Source organism: Talpa occidentalis, unplaced genomic scaffold (genome assembly GCF_014898055.3).
Source record: "Talpa occidentalis isolate TD23 unplaced genomic scaffold, MPIMG_talOcc4v2.1 talOcc4.17, whole genome shotgun sequence".
Classification (NCBI taxonomy): Eukaryota; Metazoa; Chordata; class Mammalia; order Eulipotyphla; family Talpidae; genus Talpa; species Talpa occidentalis.
The window spans coordinates 46,088,947-46,113,976 of record NW_023601754.1 but is presented as its reverse complement, the minus strand read 5'-3'; the positions used below and the strand labels follow the sequence as shown (position 1 = coordinate 46,113,976).

Sequence of the window (25,030 nt, the reverse complement as noted above, 5' to 3'; positions counted from 1 at the left end):
AACCACGTTCCTGCCAGATGGCCACATGGCTGTGAGTATTAGGAAAGCATATTTAGAATCAGTATATATAGTGACCCTTATTCCCTGTGAGAGAGTGGGTGCTCGGGTGAGCGTGATAAGTTCAGCTTTTTGTGACAAGGTCCCTTCAGGAAGTGGACTGGCCCGGATGACCTGGTGTTCAGTCACCACGGCATAGGCAGCCCTGCGCTTCCCTTGAGGATCTACGCAGGAGCTGCCATCTACGAACAGGACGTTATCTGCATGTAGTGTGAGAGAGTCCTGGGTGAGGGGACCGCAATTCCTCCAGAACCCCAGCACACACGTGGGCAGACAGGGGAGACTCAGGTTTTGGTAACAGAGTAGCTGGGTTTAAAACAGGAGATTGGGACAAAGTGACCAGAGGGTTTTTGATAAAGAGGGTGTGAAAGTCGAACAACTTAGCCTGGCTTTCCTTTTCTTTATCGTGCCAATCCTTTCACCATTCTAGCAGAGAAGCCAGAGAGTAAATCGGCCAAATATCACACACGCACACGCACACGCACATGCAGAGGTGGCATTGATAAATACTAAGAAGCAAAGATGGAGACAGCATGGGGCATGATGGGCGTGCTGTTTGATCCTGGAAGATCGGTTAGGGGAGGGAGCAAGATATGGGGGGTGTGGGAACAGGTGCTCCCTGTGGAGGGACCCAATGGTGCAAAGGCCAAGTTTACCCTGGGTGCCCTCGTCACCTGCTCCTCCCCATTCTCCTTGGCCCTGGCCCCCATCCTGCTCCCCACCCTTTCCACCCCCGTCCCAGCAGGTACCTGACTTGGGGTAGGTAATGATGAAAATGTCGTCATCCCGGACACTGGCAGTGTTCTCTGCGAAGCTGATGCTTTCGGGGGTGTAGAGGCCCGAGGGGAAGAGGATGCCCTTGTAGCTGAAGTAATCCTTCGGCAACATGTTTCTGTAAGAGGGTGGGGAAACACCATGAGAATGGGGTGCAGGCTAGAACCAGGACACCCCTGTAAATTTGGGGGCAGCAGGGGCCAGCTTTTGAGCATTTTCTGCAGTCATGGTTGGGGGAGAGGATCCACTTTTACAGCTGAGGCCTCTGTGACGCATGGAGGGAAGTGGCAGAGGAATCTCTCAGGCAGGCGAGGGGGGATGAGGAGGGGCACCCCATCTGCCTAGTGGAACCCTGGTAAGAAGCTTTCTCCTTTTCCTAATAAACCTGCCCTTTAAAAATGTAACTGGGGGGCCTCCCCGGTGGCGCAGTGGTTGAGCTCTGGGTTGCGAGGCTGCCCGCAGCTTCTGCGGGGCTGGTTCGATCCCCGGCTGCTCCCCGGAGGAGGGTCCCACATTGCGCACAGACCTCTCCTGCCACCCACTGCTCCCCTCAGCAGTGTACCTCGGTCCTTCTGCCTGCTCTGCTCCCCGCTCTGGCTCTGGTGAATTCTCTCACCCTCCCGTGCTTCTGACTGTACCCAGTGCTTGTATAAATAATAAATAAATAAATAAATAAATAAATCTTTAAAAAAATAAAATAAAAATAAAAATGTAACTGGGCTTCCCCGGCGGCGCAGTGGATTTGTTATAGGACAGAGAGAGGGGCAGCCCAAACCCTGCAAACCTGCCTATTCTAAATGGGTTCTGCCACCCGCCGCATCAACACAAAACATGTGAGACTTTAATGGGAAGGAACTTTAAATACAACTAGGAAACAATACAGGAAAGGCAAAGAGTCTAGTTTCTAAATCAAGCACCCAAAGTGACCCGTCCCCTCGTGGGTAAAACTCCATCCAAATGGGATCGGCCCAGAGCAGGGCCCCAAAGCCTGCCCCAAGTCTAAAGCATCTTCCAGTGGGGACCCACAGAAAAGGGTCAGAAACAACCAGACAAGCCCGGAAGGAAAAGAGCAAAATCAACATCAAGATAAAAGCTGCCATGGTCACCTCCCCACGGGTCTCACCCACATCACTGTCGCCCAGTCCATGACCAAAAGACAAGCGCAGTTTCTTCACGTGTCTCTAGGCTCCACGCGCCTCCTCCAGGTCTCCTGGGTCCACCCTGTTTCCTTCCTCAGTCTCTTCTGCAGTTTCTCCTCTTCCTGCTCAGCTCCACCCTCCCTTGGGTGGGGCAGGGAACCTCCCCCTTTCCTGGGGGAGGATCTCTCCACCCTGTTACAGATTGAGCAAAGTGCTGTGAAGCTGTCTGCTGCTTCTGCAGTGCTGGTTCAATTCCTGCCCGGCCAGGGAGAGTCCCACATGGCATGGCAGACCTCTCCTGTCTCACCCACTGCCCCCCTTGTCAGTGTATTTCTGTCCTTCTGCCTGTTCTGCTCCCCACTCTGTCTCTGGTGAATTCTCTCACCCTCCCGCGCCTCTGGCTTTTACCCCAGTGCTTGTATAAATAAATAAATCTTAAAAAAAAAAATGTAATGTTCACCTGCCTGTGCTGTGCAAGCAAACGTCTTCATCTCCTGGGTAAACTCACCATGTGCCACTGAAAGGGGAACTCTGCCGAAACTTCTCAGAGAGACCCCAAAGACCCCACTCACTGAGCAACCAAAAGGTGAGTGAAGGATGGGGACCAAGAGGGCATCCTGAGCCCCTGCGTACAATTATGCGAAGTTCAAGCACAGGAAAAAGTAACCCGTGGTGCTAGAAGATGGGCTGGATTCTGGAGAGAGGGAACAGAGGATGGGGCTGTGCGGGGTTTGGGGGAGGCAGAGAGGGCTGGGTGTACAGCTTGACCACTTTGCAAAGCTCATCAACCGCTGCAATGAGTTTGAATTTTACATTTCACCAGCTGTGCAGCCTGGGGCAAGTCACTCAACCTTTCCGGCCTCGGGTTTTTTTATCCACCAAATGGAAGCTCATGATAACAGTTCCTTCATAGGGTTGTGAGCATGGTGAGAAAATTGCTTAGCATGCAATAAGCAGCATGCACATGTTTGTTAAAGGTTTAAAAATAAGGACAGAGCACAGAAACGGCTCATTGTCTACAGTCACGAAACCTGGACTAAGTTATTCTTGTTATTATACGCAGCAATAGACACGGCAGGGGGCTGCCAGGGTGTAGCGAGGGTGCACAGAAGCTTAGGGTGACAGCAGCTCCCTGCGGCAGGCTGTGGAATCTGTGATGTCCCTGGTTGCCAGGCAGATTTAGCCAGGAGCTCTGAGGTCATCAGCTACCAGGCAGATTAGCATTTAGGTGCCTGGGACCAGGCTGGCTTCCTTGGGTCACTTGTATCCTCTCTGTGTCCTGGGCAGTGGATCTCTCCTCTCTGAGCCTCAGTTTCCTCCTCTGTCACATGAGGGTAACAGTCATCTCCACCTCAGGGTTTTTTGTTGTTGTTGCTGTTTTACATGTGAAAGGGACAGGTTTATTAGGAAAAGGAGAAGGAGGCCTCCCTGGTGGTGCAAGGGGCTAAGTCTCAGCACTATGAAGCTACCCGCAGCCACTGCAGCACCAATTCCATCCCCGGCCAGGGGGCTACCCACATGGCGCCGCAGACCTCTTCTGTCTCCCCACTGCTCCCCTCAGCAGTGTATTTCAGTGGATCTGCCTGTTCTGCTCCCCACTCTGTCTCTGATGAATCCTCTTACCCCCACACCTCTGGCCTGTACCCCAGTTCTTGTATGCATGAATAAATAAATCTTTTTTTAAAAGGTTTATTTATTTATGCATATAAGAGCTGGGGTAGAGGCCAGAGATGCGGGGGGTGAGAAGACCCACCAGAGACAGAGTGGGGAACAGAACAGGCGGACTGACTGAAGTGCACCGCTGAGGGGAGCAGTGGGCAAGTCAGGAGAGGTCTGCTGCACCATGTGGGTGGCTCCCTGGCTGGCTGGGGATCGAACACGTGCTGCAGAGGTTGCAGATTGCTTCATAGTGCGGTGCTTAACCCCTTGCGCCACCAGGGAGGCCCCTAAATAAATCTTTTTTTTTTTTTTAAAGAAGGAAAAGAGAGCCATCTGCATAGTCATAGGTGGGCAGAGAGCTGCCTCCACCTCAGGGTTTTAATCCTACCTGAAGATTAAAAGGGATCAGATAAATGAAGACCCAGGAAATGGGTGCTCTCTTTACAGCATTATTTCAGTCTTCTCTCCCAACAGTTACTTGAGGGGGGATATTTCCTCCTGATGGCACAGAAAAGGGACACAGAGATGCCAACAAGGAAAACTTCCTGTGCCCTTGAAATATTCTGTGAATGAATAAATGTGAGGGTGTCCCCCCCCTCAACACCCTCAGCACTTACCCCCAAATCAGAGTCCAAGTCCCATCCCAAGTCATCCCAGGAATGAAACCCCTAGTGCTGGGACATAATTGCTGCTCAACCAGTATTTGACTGAATGAATGACTGTGTCAATGTATGAATGTGTGAATGAATGAAGGGGGTTGCACCCGGAATAGAAGGAAAGTCAAATACTCCTAATGTGGTTCTCCCCTGAGCGCTTCCCTTTGAAAGCCTCCCAAAGCCTGGTTCATCCCCAGCCCACAGCCTCACCCACTTATGGAGGCAGAGTGGAGTAGAACTTGGGTCTCCTCGCCTGTCAGGAAACTACAGATGAGAAGCTGGAAGGAGGGGAGACAATTTGGCCAAATACCAAGCAGAGCTGGGATTCGAACCTGGGCCCTGAGAAATCCCATCCCCTCCTTCCTGCTGTGCTCCAGACTCCATCTGAAGCTTCCAAAGACCTCAGCACTAGTCCCAGCCACGGGTCGCTGTATCTGCTGTTCCTGCTACGAATGTCATCTGCCTTTTTCTCCCAGCTTTAGCTTTGGAGGCTAAGTTGTTCCTCCCTCCACTTCCCAGTCCCACCACCATTATCTGGATCCTGCTTGGCTGGATTCTTACTGCATGTCCTGAGGCAGGTGCCCTGTGCCTTCTCACCCCACTTGGTAAATCAAATCTGGCCCTCAGGTGACCTCTGCTGCAAGCCCATTCCATTCCCAGGCTACTTTCAGAGCTGGGCATGCTGTGATCGCTCAATTAAAGCAGAGGAATGAGGATGACAACAGAGCTGGGTCAGAGTCACTGCAGACGAAGGGGGGCAGATGGAGCTACAGCTGATGTGATGGCGACTAGCTGAGAACTTGCTCGCCTCCCAGAAGTTTCATGGCCTGGTCTGCCCAGGGGGCCCTGAGACTCTGAGAATGTCTCAATGTGTGCGACTTCTTGCCTCCCACCCTTCTCCTTCTCCACTGCTGGGGGGTCCAGCTCAAGTCTCCTGCTCACTCCTGCATCCTCAACCCACCAGCCCCTCCCATCCATTCGCTCCTCCAGCAGCACTTAGGCCCAGAACTCAAAGGCCTACTTAGCCTGGGCGTGCCCATTCCTCAGCCTCCTCAAACCTCAGAGACCTCAGTCTGTATTTCCTCTGACCCCAGGGGGTGGGAGTGGGGGCCAGGGGAATCCCCACATATGGCACTTACCAAGGACAAGCTTTATCACAGATTCCCCCTGAACCCCATGAGGTGGGTATTGAGAACACCAGGTTATGCCAGAATAAATGGAGGCTCAGAGAGCTTTATCTATTCCCCCAGGTCACACAGTACCCTTCAGAGCAGGCCCCAGTAAATACCAGTTTATGAGTCTCCACCTTGCACCCTAGGGCCCTAGGGCATGGGGTGTCTGTCTCCTCAGTGTTCTGCCCCCATACCTGGCATGCAGCAGGTGTGCAATAAACAAACAGGCTCCCAGTTCAGATTCTTTGGGTGGGGGAGGGTCTAGTTAGTACACGCTGGGAGCCCCAGGGACAGGCAGCCCCGTTCATGGCAGTGAGAAAAAAGACAAACTGAAGTTGGGTAGACTTGGGTTGCAAGCCAGGCTCTGCTACCAGCTAGTTGTGTGACCTTGAACATGAGGCTTGATATCTCCTGGTCTCAGCTTCCTTGTCTGGGGAAGGAGGCTAGGAAGGTCTCCCTGGAGGGAAGCTGGTAAGGATTAAAGGGTGGGCTATTTCAGTCCCCCCTATTGAATGTCCACCTTCCCCCGATGGTCTGTTCTCCCCACCCTGCAGTCAGAAGGATGTGGTTAGAACCCCAGTCCAGAACCCTCCTGGGGCGCTGCATGCCCTACCATCTCTGTCTCTCTGTCTCCATTTCTTCCCCTCCTCCTTGCTCTTGGCTGCAGTCACGCTGGTCTCCTTAGTGTTCCTCCAACCTCTCAGCTGAGTTCTACCTCAGGGCCTTTGCGCTGGTTCTCTCTGTCTTCCATTCAGGCTTGTTACGTTCCCCCTCACCAGATAATCAGAGCAAACTGTACCCCCTACCCTGCTTTGTTCCCCTTGATACTGTCACCTTCCAGCTGCTCCGGGATTTGCCTCATATTAAGACTCTTGTTGCATGTACGTTCCATGAAACTGGGGATGTCTTCTTTTCGCCTATCTTAGTTGCCAACATATAGAAAACCCTGGCTCCCGTGTAGGAGGCCCTCAGTCTATATTTGTAAGCGACATTAAAGTAACCCTCAGGGCCTCCCTGGTGGTGCAGGTGTTAAAGACAGTGCTATCAAGCTGCCCCCCGGCCATGGCCACTGCAGCATGAGTTCGATCCCTCCCTGGCCAGGGATCTGGCCCACATGGCGCAGCAGACTTCTCCTGTCTTGCCAGCTGCTCCCCTCAGCAGTGTTTTTGGTGGATCTGCCTGTTCTGCTCCCCATTCTGTCTCTGGTGAATCCTCTCACCTCCCGCACCTCTGGCCTATACCCCAATTCTTGTATGCATAAATAAATAAATCTTTTATAAAAAATAAATAAAATAACCCTCACACAGTCACATGCCTTAGCTCATGTGGTTCCTCCACAACCCCATGAAGAGGGTGGTATTACTATCACTACTTTACAAATGAAGACAATGGAGGCACAAAATGGCAAAGTCACTTTGAAAGGGAACTGCTAAACAAAATTTTTCCTGTTTCCTGCTAAAGAGTCATAGGCCTGGTGCAGTAAATAATGCAAAGTAAATGTAAATAATGTTTCCTTCCTTAATAAGCTTATCTAAACAAGGATACATTTTAACAAAGTCTGACAGCCCCCCAGACTGATTGATCTCCCAAAGGCCATCCCTAAATGTCTGCATCTTTCCCCCTTTCTCTAGGAGTTTTACAGCAAACAGTTGCGCTTGCTAACCGATGTTATCAATGTAAGATGGTTGTGTATAAAAGAAATGCTGTGTCTCTAGACCGGTGCTCAGACCTTAGGGGGCTACTCAGGTCTGAGATCTCATGCATGAGTAATAAAGCTTCTCCTGACCTCACCATTCCTGAAGTACCGCTTGTTCTTCCCTTGCCTGGGTAAAAGGCTAGAATTTATTTCTGCAACAATTTGGCTAAGGTCACACAGCTGCAGAAGACAGAGCTGGAGTTTGAACTCAGGCACTGAAACCCCAAAGTTTGCATCCTCAACCACCCCATTTTATGGGGCAGATAGAGCCTCCTGTTCCTTCCACAAAGACTCATTCTGGGGGGTCTCCCTGGTGGCACAAGAGGGTAAGACCCAACCTATGAAGCTATCCACAGCCACTGCAGCACGAGTTCGATCCCCGGCCAGGGAGCAACCCACATGGTGCAGCAGACCTTTCCTGTCTCCCCGCTGCTTCCCTCAGCAGTGGATTTTGGTCCATCTGCCTGTTCTGTTCCCTGCTCTGTCTCTGGTGAATCCTCTCACCTCCACACCTCTGGCCTGTACCCCAGTTCTTGAATGTATAAATAAATCTTTAAAAAAAAAGACTCATTCTGGGCAGGGACTGGGAGTTGGGGTGCGGGGGGGGGGTGAGGCAGTTAGGAAGACATGAGCTTGATTACAGGTTGTCTCTTTACAACCTATGGTAATGGGATGAAAAGGATTCCTCAGAGTCCATGTGCAGAGCAACGAGAAGCCTAGAGGGACTACACCATGAAGGCACAGCCCAGCTCCAAGAAAATCTTGTTTTTATATAGAATCAGACAGAAAATAAAAAAGATCAAAGAAGCAAGCAGGCAAAGGGGAATGCACACGTGTGTGGGAAACGTAACCAGCTGGCCCCAGCCAAGGCTGGGAAATAAGGAGAAAGTCAAGGAAAGTCTCAGTGTTTTTGCTGCTCTAACCATAACACCTGTTGCTCTTTCTGCACTTGCTGTTTCCAGCATGTAGGGATCCTCACACTAGAATTTTTTGCCCTCAGAGATTCCTTATCTCAACCTTTCCCTATTTCTGCACACTGCGACACAAAATAAGCAACACAAAAAATAATCAAAGCAAAGACACAAAATAGTTGATACAGACGATTAATCCAAGCTCCCACATCAGGTGATTCAGATAACCTCACAAGTTTCAGTCTCCACCTCTCTCGGAGAACGAATAGTTAACACCAGGAGGACAGATTTTGTATATCAACCTACTTCAATGAAATCTCGCAATAGAAACAGATTTTAAAGCAGTATCTCCTTTCTGGGTGTTCACCCAAGAGAAAGGAAAAGTCACTTTCACACAGACATCCAGGGGGTTGATGTATTCTGAGTGACTTACTGACCTCTTGTCTAAAACAGGGCACAACCCACGCAACCTTTAAGGAATGAGGAAGGAGATCCAAGGGCCTCCAGGAGCAATGGAGCGGGGAAGATGCTTGGGGTTTTACCCCATAGTCTCAGACTCCTGACCCTGCCAGACAAAATGAGCTGAATGGAGAATAGATTACTCACTGAGGCGGGAGGCAATGGCTAGACTAGAGGGAGTGTGGTGGGGGGAGAGGGTGTTTACCAGGGGGCGATGAGGCAGTCCTGTATCCCGGCTGTGGTGACGAGTGCGTAAAGCTAGACGTGTGTGAAGTCACAGAAATATTTACTTCCACACATCAAACTCGGTTTGTTGGCACGATGGTTTCATTCATATAAATGCTTGTTGCCCCTCAGCCAGCGTCACTGCCACAGGTCCCTCTGGCTACCCAGGGTGTAGGATAAGGTAAAAAGTCAGGCTTTTCTGCCCTCCTGCCATCAGGATAGATGCCGGATCCTTGCGGTCCTGAACGCATGCGTGATGGCGGGCACCTGGAGTAGGGTGTGGGCGTATGTAGATGGGATTCACCTGGGCTGAGACTGGGTTTTTAAGGGTGGTGTCAAGGGGACGCCAGTAGAAGCCGAGAGAAGCAGAGCCATGAGATGAGCAGAGAGAATGTGAGAGAAGGCCGCAGAGCCCAGAGTGAAGACTTACTGGGGGCTGGGAGGCCTGCCCCCCAGCACCCCTGCCTGCTGAATCCCTGGTAAATCCCAATAAAACCCGGCAAAAGCCACTGAGGACTCTGACTCCTCCTTTACCCCGTCTGCTGGATCAGAAAACCTGCACGGTGGCCTGTCCTGCCCCTACACAGGGACAGGCCTGCTGTGTGACGTGGGTCTCCTCTGGTCTCATTGAAGAATGAGCAGTAGCAACGGGGTCACAGGGGGCTTCTTTTGCAGGGACCTCCCCGTCTGATACCCAAAGAGCTCCCCATCCCCAGGAGCTTTCTGCTTTCCTCCTGGTCCCCCCTCCACGCCTCTGATCACATGTGTCTTCTAAGCCAGCCCTTCAGCCGACTCAGCTGAGGGCCAACTTGGCTTTCTCTGGGGTGTGTTGCCAAGGCTTTTCTCAATCCGAGTAGGCCTTACTGTGCCTGAGTCCCAGAACACACTGTACATGTCCGGTCACCCCGCCTTTGTCTGGACACTTGTCTCTGACACAAATGCCCTTCCTCAATTCCTGGAGCCCATCTGGACAAGTGCCCCCAAGAGCACTCAGCACCTCCACCTCCACCCAATGACTCACACCTTGGCCTAAGTGCAGAGCCAGTAGCCTCCTTCTCAGTGTGAAAGTGATTGAAATAACCTCTTGGCAACCTTTAAGTTATGCAGACAGGGCCTCCCGGTGGCGCAGCGGTTGAGCGCTGGGTTGCGAAGCTGCCCGCGGCCTCTGCGGCGCCGGTTCGATCCCCGGCTGCTTCCCGGCCACCGGAGGAGGGTCCCACATGGCGCGCAGACCTCTCCTGCCGCCCGCTGCTCCCCTCAGCAGTGTACTTCGGTCCTTCTGCCTGCTCTGCTCTCCCCTCTGGCTCTGGAGAATTCTCTCATCCTCCCATGCTTCTGACTGTACCCAGTGCTTGTATAAATAAATAAATAAATAAATAAATAAATAAACAAATAAATCTTGTATCCTGAACAAAATAAAATAAAATAAAATAGAGATCACAAATGACAACAGACTAGATAAAAAGGCAGGACACCAACAGACACTGGAACCCCACCATTCAGTGGGAGATGTTTATAGACTCAATAGAGATTTGGGCTAGATGTATATTTCTCAAAACTGGAACTATACATAAGCTTCGTCTATTAAGAGAAAAACCCACAAACAACTATCAAAGTCTATTTAACGATATGTACCCTGAAATGTCCAAAGTGGGGTGCCCTGATATCTGCAGCTTTGAAACGCAACAGAAATAACTGCTGCAAGACAGAATTTTACTGGCCGTGCGAGTCAGCTCCCTATTCTTATTTTAATGTTTGAAAATTTGTAATTTTTCAGTTCGGTTGAGCGCTGGTGAATTCCATAGCTGCACTGTCGAAGCTGCCTGAGGGAGCAGCGGGCCTCTGCGCGCCAAGGGGACCCTCCCTGGTTCGAACCAGTGCCGCCCCGGCTTGCTTCCCTGGCCACGGAGTTTCTCTTTCTTTGAGTGGTCCCCCCACTAGGGCCTTCTTGGTGGGCAAGGGTTAAGACGCACTATGAAGCTATCTGCAGCCACTGCACCATGAGTTCAATCCCCAGCCAGGGAGGACCCACATGGTGCTCTACTGTCTCACCCACTGCTTCTCTCAGCAGTGTATTTCAGGACTCCACCTGTTCTGTTCCTCACTCTGTCTCTGGTGTCTCTGGCCTGTACCCCAGCTGTTGTATGCATAAATAAATAAATCTCTCTACCATGTCCTCTCTCTGGATCTGGCAGCACTTCACTTGAAATATACCCAACCACACTCCCTCCCTGTCTGGTGAGCGCTGGGTTGCGAAGCTGCCTGCAGCCTCTGCAGCACTGGTTCGATAGGGTCCCACATGGTGCGCAGACCTCTCCTGCCGCCCACTGCTCCCTCAGCAGTGTATTTCGTCCTCTGCCTTCTGCTCTCCCCTCTGGCTCTGGAGAATTCTCTCATCCTCCCATGCTTCTGACTGTACCCAGTGCTTGTATAAATAAATAAATAAATCTTTAAAAAAATAAATAAACAAATAAATCTTGTATCCTGAACTTTAAAAAAAATAAAAATAAAATAAAATAGAGATCACAAATGACAACAGACTAGATAAAAAGGCAGGACACCAACAGACACTGGAACCCCACCATTCAGTGGGAGATGTTTATAGACTCAATAGAGATTTGGGCTAGATGTATATTTCTCAAAACTGGCCAACTTCAGGTGTACGTCGCACACTATACATAAGCTTCGTCTATTAAGAGAAAAACCCACAAACAACTATCAAAGTCTATTTAACGATATGTACCCTGAAATGTCCAAAGTGGGGTGCCCTGATATCTGCAGCTTTGAAACGCAACAGAAATAAGAACGGCTGCACAGGTAGAAGGATGCACAGATACGTGATAAGACAAATATAAAATTTTACTGGCGGTGGGCTAAGGGTGCTCAATGGATAATTCTTCCAAAATTTTTAGATGTTCTGAAAATCTCATAATAATCTTTTCCTTTTCTTGAGGGGGAGGTTGTATTTATTTGGCAAGATGCCAGACACACTACAAAGGATGAAAAAACAAGGCGCAGAGTCAGCTATAAAGCAGTGTCTTAATTACGCTTAAAGAAAATAAAGCCAAGATTTACACACAAAGAGAAATTTTGTTAAATGGTGAATTCCATAGCTGCAGCTGGGAAAATCTGGAACTTTCCACTTCATGCCTTTTTGTGTGTCTTGGTTCTGAGTCATGACCACTGTCTCCTCCACTGGTGAGGCCATCTGGGGGGACTTGGGAGCCTCAGGAAGAAGCTGGCAGAGCCTGGTGACAAGGAGAGCCCCCTCCCCGGGGATGTGAGCCAGCAAGGAGCTCCAATCCTGTGAAGCCCCTGAAGTGGGGAGTGCTTCTTACATCTGCTAGACTGCCTTAGTCTGGCATATATCCTGTCTTTCTCTTTCTTTTTTATAAAATCTAGTTAGGAAAATAATAAATGCTTAAGAGATGTCTCTCTGTCTGTGGCTCATCTGGGTTTATTAATAAGTTACATATAGGGCCTCCCTGGTGGTGCAAGGGGTTAAGACGCAACCTATGAGGCTATCTGCAGCCACTGCACCACGAGTTCGATCCCCAGCCAGGGAGCTGACCCACATGGCGCAGCAGACCTCTCCTGTCTCTCCGCTGCTCCCCTCAGCAGTGTATTTCAATCACTCTGCCTGTTCTGTTCCCCACTCTGTCTCTGGTGGGTCCTCTCACTCCCCACATCTCTGGCCTGTACCCCAGCTCTTATATGCATAAATAAATAAATCTTAAAAAAAATAAGTTACATATATATTTATTATCTGGCTTTATTATTAAGTTCGTGGTCCCCCAACACTTCAGGGGTTCCAGGGGAACCAGTACCACCAGTTCAGTAGGTGACCTCGCTGAGCTGGAGGAAGCTCCTGCGGACTCATTCTCAACACTTGCCGCCTGCTCAGGTCCTCCTCCTCCCTCTTCTTCCTCCCCCTGCTCCAATCCTGTCTCCCCTTTCTCCTCCTCCTCTTCCTCTTCTCCCTCTATTTCCTCTGAAACAATATCAGTATCACACCTTCACCTTCCTCTCCATCATGCTCAGTTTTCAGTTACTATTTCCTGACAAGCTTTTCAGGTCTACCCACAGCCTGCTCATTCTTTATAAAAATCACTGCAAAATAGCCCACCTGCAGTCTTTCAACATTATTTTCCTTTTGAAGAAACACACTCACCTTAAGTGAATATTGACAGACACATGTACCCTACCCCCATCCCAGGCAGTCCAACCCCTTATCGAGGTACAGAACAGTCCATCACCCTGGAATGTTTCCTGGTGTCCCTGCCCCACTAGTCCCCAGCCACCCCAGAGGCCATGACATTCTGCTTTCTTGCATTATAATTCGAGATAGCCTTGAATTATTTCAAGTTTCATCTTACAAAATGTACTTTTCAGTGTTTCGCTTCATTTGCCCAACATAATGTCCTTGACTTTCACCCGTGTTTGCGTGTCTATTGTGGTTTGCTTTTTTTTTTTTTAATAGCCAAGTAGAATTCCACTGTGTGAACAATACGCAGAGTGCTTATCCATGCTCCTGGCTATCATTATTTCCCTGCCTGGCTATGATGCATAAAGCTTCTTTGATTGTCCTTGTCTTTGGGTGGATTGACGTTCTCACTTCTCTTAAGCAAATAGCTAGGATCAGAATTGCTGAGTCTTAGCATGAGGGCCAGAATATTTGGATTAGAGTAACTGTACAGTCAATTTTAAGTTGCGACAAAGTAAATTTCCCCCTTTCCGTTCTTTTCCTTCTACCCTCATCCATTTTTGCACAGTAAAAAAGCTATGCTTGGGGGCCTCCCCTGGTGGCGTGGGTGCTTGAGCACACTGCTGTGAAGCTGTCGCAGCCTCTGCAGCACCTGTTCGACTCCAGCCTGTCGGTGAGGGTCCCACATGGCGCGGCAGACCTCTCCTGTCGCGCCCGCTGCTCCCCTCAGCAGTGTATTTCAGTTAGTCTGCCTGTTCTGTTTCCCACTCTGTCTCTGGTGAATCCTCTCACCCTCCCGATTCTTGTATAAATAAATAAATAAAAATCTTAAAAAAAAAATAAAAAGCTATGCTTGGGCCTCCCTGGTGATGCAAGGGGTTAAGCACTATGAAGCAAAACGCAGCCTCTGCAGCATGAGTTCAATCCCCCCTGCCTCATGTGGCAAAACGAGTTTTTAGAGGTGATTAAATGGAGGCTCTTGAAATGTGGAGGTGATCCCAGATTCTCCAGGAAGGGCTAAGAGCATCATAAGAGGGGAGAGAAGGGGCCTCCCTGGTGGCACAAGGGGTTAAGATGCAACCTATGAAGCTCTCTGCAGCCACTGCAGCATGAGTTCGATCCCCAGCCAGGGGGGTGATGCACATGTCACAGCAGACCTCTCCTGACTCGCCCACTGCTCCCCTCAGCAGTGTGTTTCAGTCAGTCTGCCTATTCTGTTCCCCAATCTGTCTCTGGTGAATCCACTCACCCCCTCACGTCTCTGGCCTGTACCCCAGCTCTTTTATGCATAAATAAATAAATCTTTAAAAAAATTTTAAAAAATCTATGCAAACTTGCAAATGACATTTGTTAAATCTGGGATATTACTTTGATGTATTACTTTTATGATCATCATCATCATAACAATGATAGTAGCCAATAAAGTTAAACTAAATTAAATAAATTAAACTAGGTCCTGGGCTGCCACCCTCATTAACCCCCAACCACAGGCAATATTTCCTGGGTCACAGCTGCCTCCATCAGCACCATCAACACCCTAACCACGTGCAGAGAACAGAATGTACCCAGCACTTGCTAACCCAGCATTTGCTAAGTGACCAAAAAGAAACAACAAGGCAAAGGAAACTGAAGTATGAAAGCTCTGCTCCATCTCCCGTCCCTCTGTAGACAGCCACTGACTTCTGCATGTGCCTGACTTCTGCCCTTTCGGCCTTCGGGAGGTATTTTCAATAAACTTTACATTTACCCTCTCAATCTCTCTGGATTCTTCCACAACCTGGCTGAGCTAACCTAGGCCACAGCCTACCATATCAATAGCTGAAAAAATCCAGCTAAGCAAATGAATTACTCTCTTCAGAGTCTCAGGATTCTTTGTAAAGTGTTCCTATCTGTCTGCACTCCCCCACCTGCTCCCTGGATCCCCCATCCCAGCAGGGCCAAGGTTGTTCTGTTCCTGCTGTCAAGATCTACTTGTCCACTGCATATCCCATGCCTGACCACACCACCAATCTCTGCATGTGCTGTGCCTGTAGCCTGGAGGCTCTTTGCAACTTTTTTCTCTTTCCTTTTTCTCCACTGTTTCCTCTCTTTTTCCCCCTCCCTTCCAACATACCTCTACTAAGCTCCTATTGTGTCCCTCTCCTGCATCTGGGGGACCCCCCCCCCCAGGCAGGAGCCCTGCAGTCCATTACAACTCTTCTTGATGATGGAACCATTCCAGTCCGCACCATCCAAAATGGCAGCCACAGGCCAGGTGTGGCTACTGAGCCCTTGTGATGTGTCTGCTGAGACCGGGAAACTCAACTTTTTAATTTATCTTATTTTTGTTGGTTTCAATGGAAACATTGATACTCGATCTGTTAGGGGGGAAAGGATGTCTTTATCTCCCTCTTTTCTCCCTGAGTTGTACATTTCCTCATTTCCCCTTCCCTTGTAAATAAACCTTTTATTAATCTTTTGTGTGTGCCTGTAGTGGAGTATTCATAAGTTCCTTTTAAGTGCGTGGGTGAGGACCCACAGTCAGGCAACCCGTTTTATATCGGGGCTGCTCTGTAACAGATCCATTTATTGGAAGGTTTTTAAAGCAGGTTGAGAACAACCACTGCAAGTTGACTGTTTCAGCTGTATCAGTGATGGGATTGGAAGGCAAGTCTTTCTGATAGGATTGAGAAAAATATTAGATTACAGGAATTTTGCAGGAAAAGAGCAATGCAGAACAGCTCATTGATTTTTTTGGGGGGGTTACGGATTGCATGTTGAAATGATGTTTCAATTTCATCAGTTAAATAAAATATAGCAATACAGTTGACCCTTGAACAAGTTAAATAAAATACAGAATTGCAGTTGACCCTTGAATACCTCTGAGGCTTGGGGTACAGACCCCCCCGACTCCGGAAAATCTGCAGATAGCGTTTAACTTCCCCACAAGCTTAACAACAGCCTTTATTGACTGCAAACCTTCTTGGTAACATAACCAGCCAATGAACACATTTTAAATGTTTTATCTATCGTACACTACGTTTTTACAATAAAGGCAGCTAAAGAAAAGAAAATGTCATCAGGAAAATCATAAGGAAGAGAAAACACATGGACTGAACTGTGCCGATTGGTACCATAAGTTTGTGCCATCTGTTTACAAGACAATCCACAAATGGACCCACACAGTTTAAGGGGCTGTTCAAGGGTCAACAGTAATTTTAATTTTGTTTCTTTTACTTAAAAAGCAAAAAAAAAAAAAAAAAAAAAAAACCCCAAAACAAACAAACAAAAACTATGGTTCCTTGAAAATGCTTACCTGTAGGAGGAACTCATTATATCTCTGTGAGCTCAGAGTGTTAGGGGGAAATGATGTCCTGAGCTAATCCCATACAGGCTTTGTGGACCCCACCCCCACTCCAGACTAAAGCCATCAAGACATTGGGAAAGACAAATCCCATCACCACCAAAGGGAAGGTGGCTGGGACCTGAGGGTGGAGTTGGGCAGCCAGGTTGGATATAAAAACCAAACACGTGGGCCTTGGGGTCTCTCTCTATCGCTCACCTCCTGGCTTCACGGCTCCTGGCTGGCGGCCAACTCTGAGAGCGCCATTTTGGGGTTCCTGATCGGCGGATCGGGTAGGACTCATTTAAAACTTTGTCTCCCACTTTTCTCCCTGAGCTGTACATTTCCTCATTTCCCCTTCCCTTGTCAATAAACCTTTTATGAACCTTTCACGTGTGCCTGCAGTAGAGCATTGCTAAGTCCTTTTAAGCGCGCGGGTGAGGACCCACAGTCAGGCACCCCGTTTTGTATCGGGGTTGCTCTACAACAAGAGCATGGATCCCTGGGAATGACAAGTCCTCCTGTCCCGTAAGGTTATGGCCCAAGAGCGCGCTGCCTTTTCCAGTAGTTTCAGATCACTGTCGGACTGCTGCACTTCCCCCTGCAGTGACCTTTAGGGCTAATGGCTTTCTCCAAGGTCCCTAGGAACCATCGCGCAGGGGGAGAACAGCAAACCCCCCTGAAGACATAGATAAGATGGGAGCCTGTTGAAAGATAACGACCCCAAGAGCCACTACAGGAATGCTGACCACAAGGAACCTTATCTCGCCTTCTCAAGGCCCACAAACTTTATTCTACTACAGCTGTCTCTCTAAAATCTTTTCTCTTTCTAAAATCTTTTCTCTTTCTCTGTCTAAAAAGGTCATTGGGGCCTCCCTGGTGGCGCAAAAGGTTAAGCACCGCACTATGAAGCAGACCCGCAGCCTCTGCAGCACGAGTTCAATACCCAGCTGGCCAGGGAGCAACCCACATGGCGCAGTAGACCTCTCCTGTCTCGCCCACTGCTCCTTTCAGCTGTGTGTGTATTTCAATCTGCCTGTTCTGCTCCCAGCTCTGTCTCTGGTGAATCCTCTCACCCCCCTCATCTCTGGCCTGTACCCCAGCTCTTGTATGCATAAATAAATAAATCTTTAAAAAATAAATAAATAAAAATAAAAAGGTCATTGGTTGCTGATTAAAAAAGAACATACGAAATCTAATAACTAGGCTAATTCAAATGAAACGTTACTAAATTCTGTGTATTAACAGAACTGTTAGCTTAATAATTTCTCTGTTATATGCTTAGCCTTGTTAGTATTAATCTTAATGATAAGAATATTACATTGTGAAAAGCAAAACTCACCCATGTTAATTTATAGTAATTTAGTGGTGATGAGTAGTTAAAACAAAAAAGTAATCACATAAAACAAAAAGAAAAATTAATAGCCTAACTACTTGGGAATGCGCCTGGGTCCAGATGTAAATCACTGCCCTGTCAATAAGCTAAACCTACAAGCAAGCTGATTTCTTCACTGATGTTCGCCATTCCTATGCTTTTAGAAAACATATATGCTGGTCACCAACTCAAAGAAAATTACACTCAGATTTTCACTCTCTTGAAGCGTGTCTGTTTGTCATTTATTCGCCAAATCCCTGACCACCCTGCGCAGTCTCTCAACCCTGAGACGGCCTCATCGTTCACTGCTGTGCTGGTCCGCGGCATCGGATGCCACCCTGGTCACTCGGAGTTGGGACCTTCCAGAGAGACAGGGCATCTGTGACACAGGTGTGTGGGTGATCTACTGGGAAGGGCCAGCCTCACGTGCTCTGCTGAGTCAGAGTTTTAGGGGGTTTCTTTCTTGAGCCTCTAGCAGGAGGTTAAGAGCAGGATCTGTGGGGCAAATCCCATCTCTTCTCCCACAGCTCTCTGAGTCTCAGTTTTTCCATCTGTGACACAGGAATCATAACATCGGCTACCTCACAGAAATGAGATGAGGATAAAAGGAACTAATCCACACAAAACCCTCAGCACCGGGCCCAGCCTATGGCGAACACACAGAAAGGTTGTAATTACTGTCATTCTTCATCCTGTCTCCACCCTTCCTGGCAACAGAGGGGTCACAAGAATTGGAAAAGGAAGGAAACCCCCTCAAACTCTGACTCAGTAGAGCACGTGAGGCTGGCCCTTCCCAGTAGATCACCCACACACCTGTGTCACAGATGCCCTGTCTTTCTGGAAGGTCCCAACTCCGAGTGACCAGGGTGGCATCTGAACTCAGATTTGCTTTTCCAGGGGGCTTCCTAAGCGAGGCATCCTTGCCTGCATGGCTAGGGCCCAGTCCAGGTTCCGGCCTGGGCCTGACTTCCTTTGTGAGTCAGTCACACTTCCCTTGGGGTCTTTGACGCTGCGCTCTCAGCAAGGCCTAAGTTCCCTCCTGCTCCAGTTTTCCACACCATCCATGCCCCTGGGCTCCATCTCCCTTCCCCACTTTCTCCTGGTGGCAAACTAGGCTACTGGATGCTTTACTGGTCCCCGTGAAGCCCCATCTCCCAGCCCCCAGCCCCTAGAGTGTAGGGGAATGAAAGCCTGCCTCCCCAAAATGTCCTTTTGGCAAAAGTTGATTTCCTGGGAGGGGCTCTGAAGACTGGGTGGAGGTTGCTTTTGAAAAAGATGTGCACAAGCAAAGTCCTGCAAGGAGGAGTCAACCTAATCTCCTTATCTTTTTTCAACCCAGAAGACAGAACGTAATCTGCATACTTTTGTCTGCTGCGCCTTCCCAGTCACCTCCCTACCTGATTTTCCCTCTCCTTCTCTGAAGTCCTTCTGTCTTAGCTCAGCTATTTAAGATGGCACCTGCTCGCACCAGGGTAAGTTAGAGACAGGTTGGGTCTCCCCTCCGCATCCAGGAGGTATACATGCTCTCATTAAACTTCCTTTTGATTTTTTTCTCTTTTCTGTCCGATACGTGTTTGATTATTTGCCAGCCTGGGAGAACCCAGAAGTGTAAGGGATGATTTCCTTTGTGTCTCGAGAGGGCAAGTGGGAACATTACTTTCCAGGCCAGGCATGGTAGGGTTCAGGGGGACTGTGAACATCTTTTTCTAATCCTTATTTGCTCTTGGGGTGCCTAGAACCCTTCTTCCTTTTTCTTTTTCTTTTTTTTTTTTTAAGATTTCTTTGTCCATGCACACAAGAACTGAAGTACAGGCCAGAGATTCAGGGGGTGAGAGGATCCGTGAAAGACAGAGTGGGGAACAGAACAGGCAGACTGACTGAAACCCACTGCTGAGGGGAGCAGAGGGCGAGACAGGAGAGGTCTGCTTCACCATGTGGCTAGCTCCCTGCCCCCCTGGGGATCGAACTTGTGCTGCACAGGCCTCAGATTGTTTCACAGTGCGACACTTAACCCCTTGCGCCACCCTTCTGCCTTTTTCTACCTGCTCAAATTCCACATGGACAATGAAGTTCAATGTCTTATTATTTGTTTATTGTCAAAAAGTGCTATGTCTGGCAGGGATCCCCGGGCTATAAAATCATTCCAGAGGCTGGGCCTCCCCAAGGAAGGAGGGGCTAGGTTTATAAAACCAGGACTGGAAAGTTGACCATGAGGAGACTGAGATCAGAAGAACTTGTGCTGGGACTTCAACATTGGAAAGAGGCGAGGAGGCCCAACAACAGGTCCAAAATGCCAGCTTGGCTTCTTTGGAAACCTTGACCCCCTCCAAAAAGGACAACCAGGAACAACACCTCAGGAAATGCCACAGAGCACATAGTAGCCACTAAGCCTCCCATCTGGGCAGGGACTAACTCTTTCCTCTTGCTCATTCCCAAATCCCTTTCACGCCTGCCCAGCCCATGCAGGGTATGAGAGCATCTGGTCGCCCCAGTTCAAATCCTGACTACGCCCCACTTGGGAGCTGTGTGACCTTGGACAAGTCACTCAGCTTCTCTGAGTCCTCGTTTGGAATGTTCTAGCTCACAGGACTTGTTACACCATGAGGGTCAAAGGAGGTAGGACCTGGCAGGCACAAAATGAGCAATGAATAATGCAATAGCACTTAAAAATATGATGGCGATTAGTGTCCACTAGGGTTCTCTCTCTCTCTCTCATACACACACACACACACACACACACACACACACACACCCTCCCCCCACCACCCATAACCTGAGCCCTGGTCATAGCTGTCCCTGGTCCTGCCTATCTCCTGTTTCTAATCTTTTCCTCTTAAAATGCTTATTTTGCCCTTTTAGCCTTTTTTAGTGCATGCAATACATACAGAGCTCCAAGGAATGCATACAAAATGTGTGACAATGCCCATGAACTAGAACATTCTGAGCAATCTGCCCACTCTGGCCTCCTCCAACTGCTATCTCCAATGAAACCCTTCAATGACACTTGTTTTCTTGAGACAGTTTTCATGACAGGACTGCATTCCAGAAACAATACATGGTTTCAGTCTTGTTGGAGGGTTTTAAAAAGTCATGGGATCAGGCTGCACAGAGGGTCCTGGGAAATGCGTATCTTGCTCCATGGTAAGAAGAAGAGGTTGTGGGGCCCGCTGTGTGGGTCAGAAATGTGTGATCATGATTTCACTCACCTCCCACCCTGTGGGGATTTTCTGTTGTCCTTTGGCCCCTTCTGGTCTAGGCTGATGCTCATGGACTTCTGGTCACCACTGTCTTTTGCCCTATGGATTCTCCTAGGCGGCCTGCCCCCGTCCCCGTCTCTACTCTGACTCATACAGCAAGCTCCAGCCCAAAGCTTGCCTCATCTCACCTCCATTCATTCCTTCACATTATTCGCTGAGAACCCGAGGCCTCCAGGGAGGCAGGGACCACAAAAGTGGTCCCCACTCTGTCCCTTGCTGGGGATAGGTCAATATTTTAGTGCCAGGGATGGGTTTGATGGGAGCCTCCCTGTGGTGGTCCCAAAACTGGAAATTGTTTGGATGAGGAGTAGTTTGCAGGAAGAAGGAGGAAGGTCATATCAGGCCAAAGAATCTTCTAGTGCATACCCAAAGGACACAGAAACATTAATTCCAAAGAGCACCTGCACCCCTATGTTTATAGCAGCACTGTTTACAATAGCTAAGCTTCGGAAACAACCCAAATGCCCAAAAATAGATGACTGGATCAAGAAGATGTGGTCCATACACACCATGGAATATTACTCAGCATTCAAAAAAGATAAACACATGCAGTTTGTAGCAACATGGATGGCGCTAGAAGGGATCATGCTCAGCGAAATAAGCCAGAAAGAAAAAGAAAAATACCGGATGGTCTCACTCATAGCAGGAATCTAGAAAACCTAAGTAAGGACCAGGAAAAAGAATAACTATAAGAAAGAAAAAATCAAAATCAACAAACAACTATGAACCAGAGACACATATGGGGGGGGCAGGGAAAGGTGGGATTGGGGTCAAAATAAGGGGGTTGCATTTGTATGGGGAATATAAAAATAAAGTTTAAAAAAATCATTTCAGGGAAACAAATAAAGAATCTTTGAGTGCAAAGGTCCAGGCTGGAGGGGGCAGCGAGGAAGGGCTTTGGGAGCAGCATTTCTCCCATAGAAGGAGCAGGATGGGCAAACAGCAAGACCTCAGAACCGCTCTCTCGTTTGAAACCAGAGCAGCTTTGTCTTGATTTCCGACTGTGGATTTACCGTGGGGGTAAGGTTTCTCTGGGACAAAGCAATCTGCTTCTTAAGAAGATTTTGGAACCATCACAGTAGATGCTGGAGAGTCACAGCAGGGACTTGAGCTGGGGATAGCCAGGGAGCGATTTGGAGATTAGAGAAGACTTCTCTGGGAATTCCTGCAGAGGGAGAACCAGATGTGCAAAGGCACTGGGCTACGTAGACAACAGGGAGGCATAGCCAGGGAATGTGAAGTAATGGGTCAGATGGAATGAAGACAAGGGTGAGGACTGATGTGGGAGGCCAGAGTGCCAGCACCTGGAGTCTTCTTAGAATGGGGACTTGGGGATGGACAGCTCTCAGGAGAACTCACACACGGACACTGGGGCAGGATGGCAGGGCCAAAGCGGTGAGGACAGAGGTGGAGCCATGGGACTGGACAGAGTTGGGGACTGGTGGGGGGTGGGGTGGGGAGTGACAACCTGTGGGATGGAGGGGAAGGAAAAAGCAAGGATAGCAGCTGAGGGTCCAACCTGGTGGCTAATGAACTGTTGCTGAGATGGGTCATCCAAGAGGAGGGGCAATTCTGGGGAGCTTCTTGGTTTAGTGGGGATGTTATGTGTCCGAGGGAGCACCAGAAGCGGTTAAGGGCCCTCATGAGAGGTATCCTTCTGGCTCCAGAGGGTTCCAGAAACTTATGGGAAAGAAAGTTTGGTCCAAGGGGACCACGCAGGAGGCCGCTGACCTTTAGGGCTATAGGTGTGTTACAAAAAGAGCTATTGCCCCCATTTTCTGAGTGAGGAAACTGAGCTGAGAGGGAGAAAATGCCTGGATGAAGGTCAAGCACTACACAAGAGTTGGGGTTTTATGGCCAACTGGTTGTGCAGGAGCCTAGAGGAGGGAGGCTTCAGGTGCCAGAGTGGGAGAAGAGTGAGAACTTCCTAGAAGCAGGAAGGGGAGCTGTTTACCTCTGAAGGGAGAGAGAGCAAAACCCAGAAGGTCAGGAAAAGAGAATGCTGGGATCTTCTCCCAACAGAGCTTGGACCAGCCAGAGACACCCAGAGAAACTGGGAGATTTATTTCAGTCACACAGCAGACAGAATTCTGGGCACCAAGGAAGCTTCTCTATGCCTGACTCCTGGATGAGGGAGGGCAAAGGAGGGCTCAGACAGCACATCCCAGGGGGGCTGGAGGGACCCAGAAGGCCAGGAGAGCCTCTCCTGCCAGAGTGCAAGCTCTTGGCAGGGAGAGGGGTGAGGTAACAGCATTTAAGCAGTTTGCTGTGTGATCCTGGAAAGGCTCTCTGCCCTCTCTGAGCTGCTTACTCATCTGAAAAATGGGGCCACAGGGGAGCAGTATCACCACCGAGTGGTTGAGGAGAGGAGAAACCACAGACTCAGGTCAGGCAGACCAGGTTCAGATTTGCTTCTGGCTGTGTAATCACACAGCACTTTCTCTCTTAGCCTCAGTTTCCCCATGTGGAAAACGGGTACTAGAGAAGTGTCTGACTCATCCCCCAGAAGAGAGGAGGCACGCTCACGAGGTCAGCCCTGCCCTGACCACTCCCAGAAAGACTGAGGAATCTGGGGCTCAACCTCCAGGACCCCAAGAATCCTAGGACACCTTCTCACTTTAGGCTAACTCAGTTGTATCCCAAGCCTTCTGCCCTATGATGGCTCCTCTTCTTCTAAACAGGGCAGGTAGCCCTTTCTGAGCACCCCCAGTGTCCAGGGAGAAAGGGGGGACAACAGACCTTTATGCTTCCTGAGCAACTACTGTGCCAAGTCCTTCCTCTCACCCAGTCCTGCATCAGGGAGACAAACAGCTTGTGGGCCCTTTTGTCAGACAGAGACACTGAGGCCCCAAGAGAGACAGGGACATCCAGACATCCCTGATGGTGAGCCAGCAAACCCTTCGTTCCCCACGCCCTTCCAGGAGTCACCTGCACTCCAGGGTGGGCAAGCCAGCTCAGCTCAGCCAGCCAGGCTGTGTCCAGGCCCACTCTGAGGCTGCAGCAGACCAGGCACCCCGTTTGCAGAGGCCCTTGAGGTTTTCTGCCTGGCCACATCCCCCAGGGGTTTCTTCTGGCTGGTGCCCAGGTCTGGGTCTCACCTTATTTCCTCGTCTTTCTCTTTGTCGTCCAACAGATTTTGGAGAAGCTTCTCCATGGCAGGCGGGCGAGGGTGGGGAGGGGAGGACGCGCAGGGAGCCAGATATGTGCCAGGTCTGAGCAGCAGCAGCGTCTGCCACCTGGGGAGCCCGCCAAGTGCCTACCTCTGCGCCCAAGGGGAGGGGCAGCACCCAGCCGGTTCTCCCAGCTGCTACCCACGCCTCCATGGGGGAGAGGCCGGGAGCCACCCTCCCCCTCCTGGGCAGGGAGAGAGGAGGCGTGGGGATCATGGCCTGGACATCTGTAAGGGCATTCAGTGTCCTGAACTCCAGATTTTATTGGCAACTCTCTGTGCAAGAGCCTAAAGTTGACCCCTGGAGGTCAGGCACACTGGAAGCTTCCTCCTGCAAGCCTCAGCTTGCTCCTCTGACAAAGGCGCTTAGTCCCTATCTGGAGTTCATTCATTCATTCCTTTATTCATTCAAAGAATATTTATTGAGCAGACTGAGACACAGAGAGAGCAGCCAGGGCCATGACAGCAGGGACGAAGGGTGATCCAGCGAGACAGAGACACCCAGACACAGCAAGAGACACCAGGACACTAATGGAGAGGCAGAGACGGAATAGTGAGAGATACAGAGATGAAGGGAGAGGCAGAGACTCAGAGGGAGAGACAGAGATAGTGAGAGATACAGAGACCAAAGGAGAGACAGAGACACAACGACAGAGATAGTGGGACACCGGCACCAAAAGAAAGGCAGAGATGCACAGAGAAGCAGAGACATGTGGAGACAGAAATACACCGGTCAGAGATAGAGAGACAGAGACACAGAATCAGAGAGAGTGAGACACAGCAGGTCACAGAGAGACTCAGGAAAAGACACAGAAACATCAAGGGTCAGAGACTGGCCGAGAGAGCTAGAGACCTGGGGATGCACAGGTCACATTGGACATGGGGGTTTGAAGGCCCCAAAGCCTGGTCAGAATCGCAGATCCAGCACTTCCCAGCAGTGGCAGGCTCTTGTGAG

General features: G+C 49.5%; 1 protein-coding gene across 3 annotated transcripts in view; it reads right to left on the bottom strand.

The window, feature by feature from the left end:
* SULT2B1 (sulfotransferase family 2B member 1) overlaps nucleotides 1-24,179 on the bottom strand; it is a 41,871-nt gene extending 17,692 nt beyond the window's left edge. The window contains exons 1-2 of one of the 3 annotated variants that reach the window (XM_037516904.2): nucleotides 24,005-24,179; nucleotides 807-949 (exon numbers count right to left, since the gene is read on the bottom strand). In XM_037516904.2, the coding sequence (XP_037372801.1) occupies nucleotides 807-949; nucleotides 24,005-24,060 (199 nt within the window). In that variant the 5' untranslated portion in view covers nucleotides 24,061-24,179. Of the gene's footprint in view, nucleotides 1-806; nucleotides 950-1,954; nucleotides 2,080-24,004 lie in introns of those variants that run through there. The other 2 variants (XM_037516905.2, XM_037516906.2) reach the window with 2 other exon arrangements.
* Between the last annotated feature and the right edge of the window lie 851 nt (nucleotides 24,180-25,030).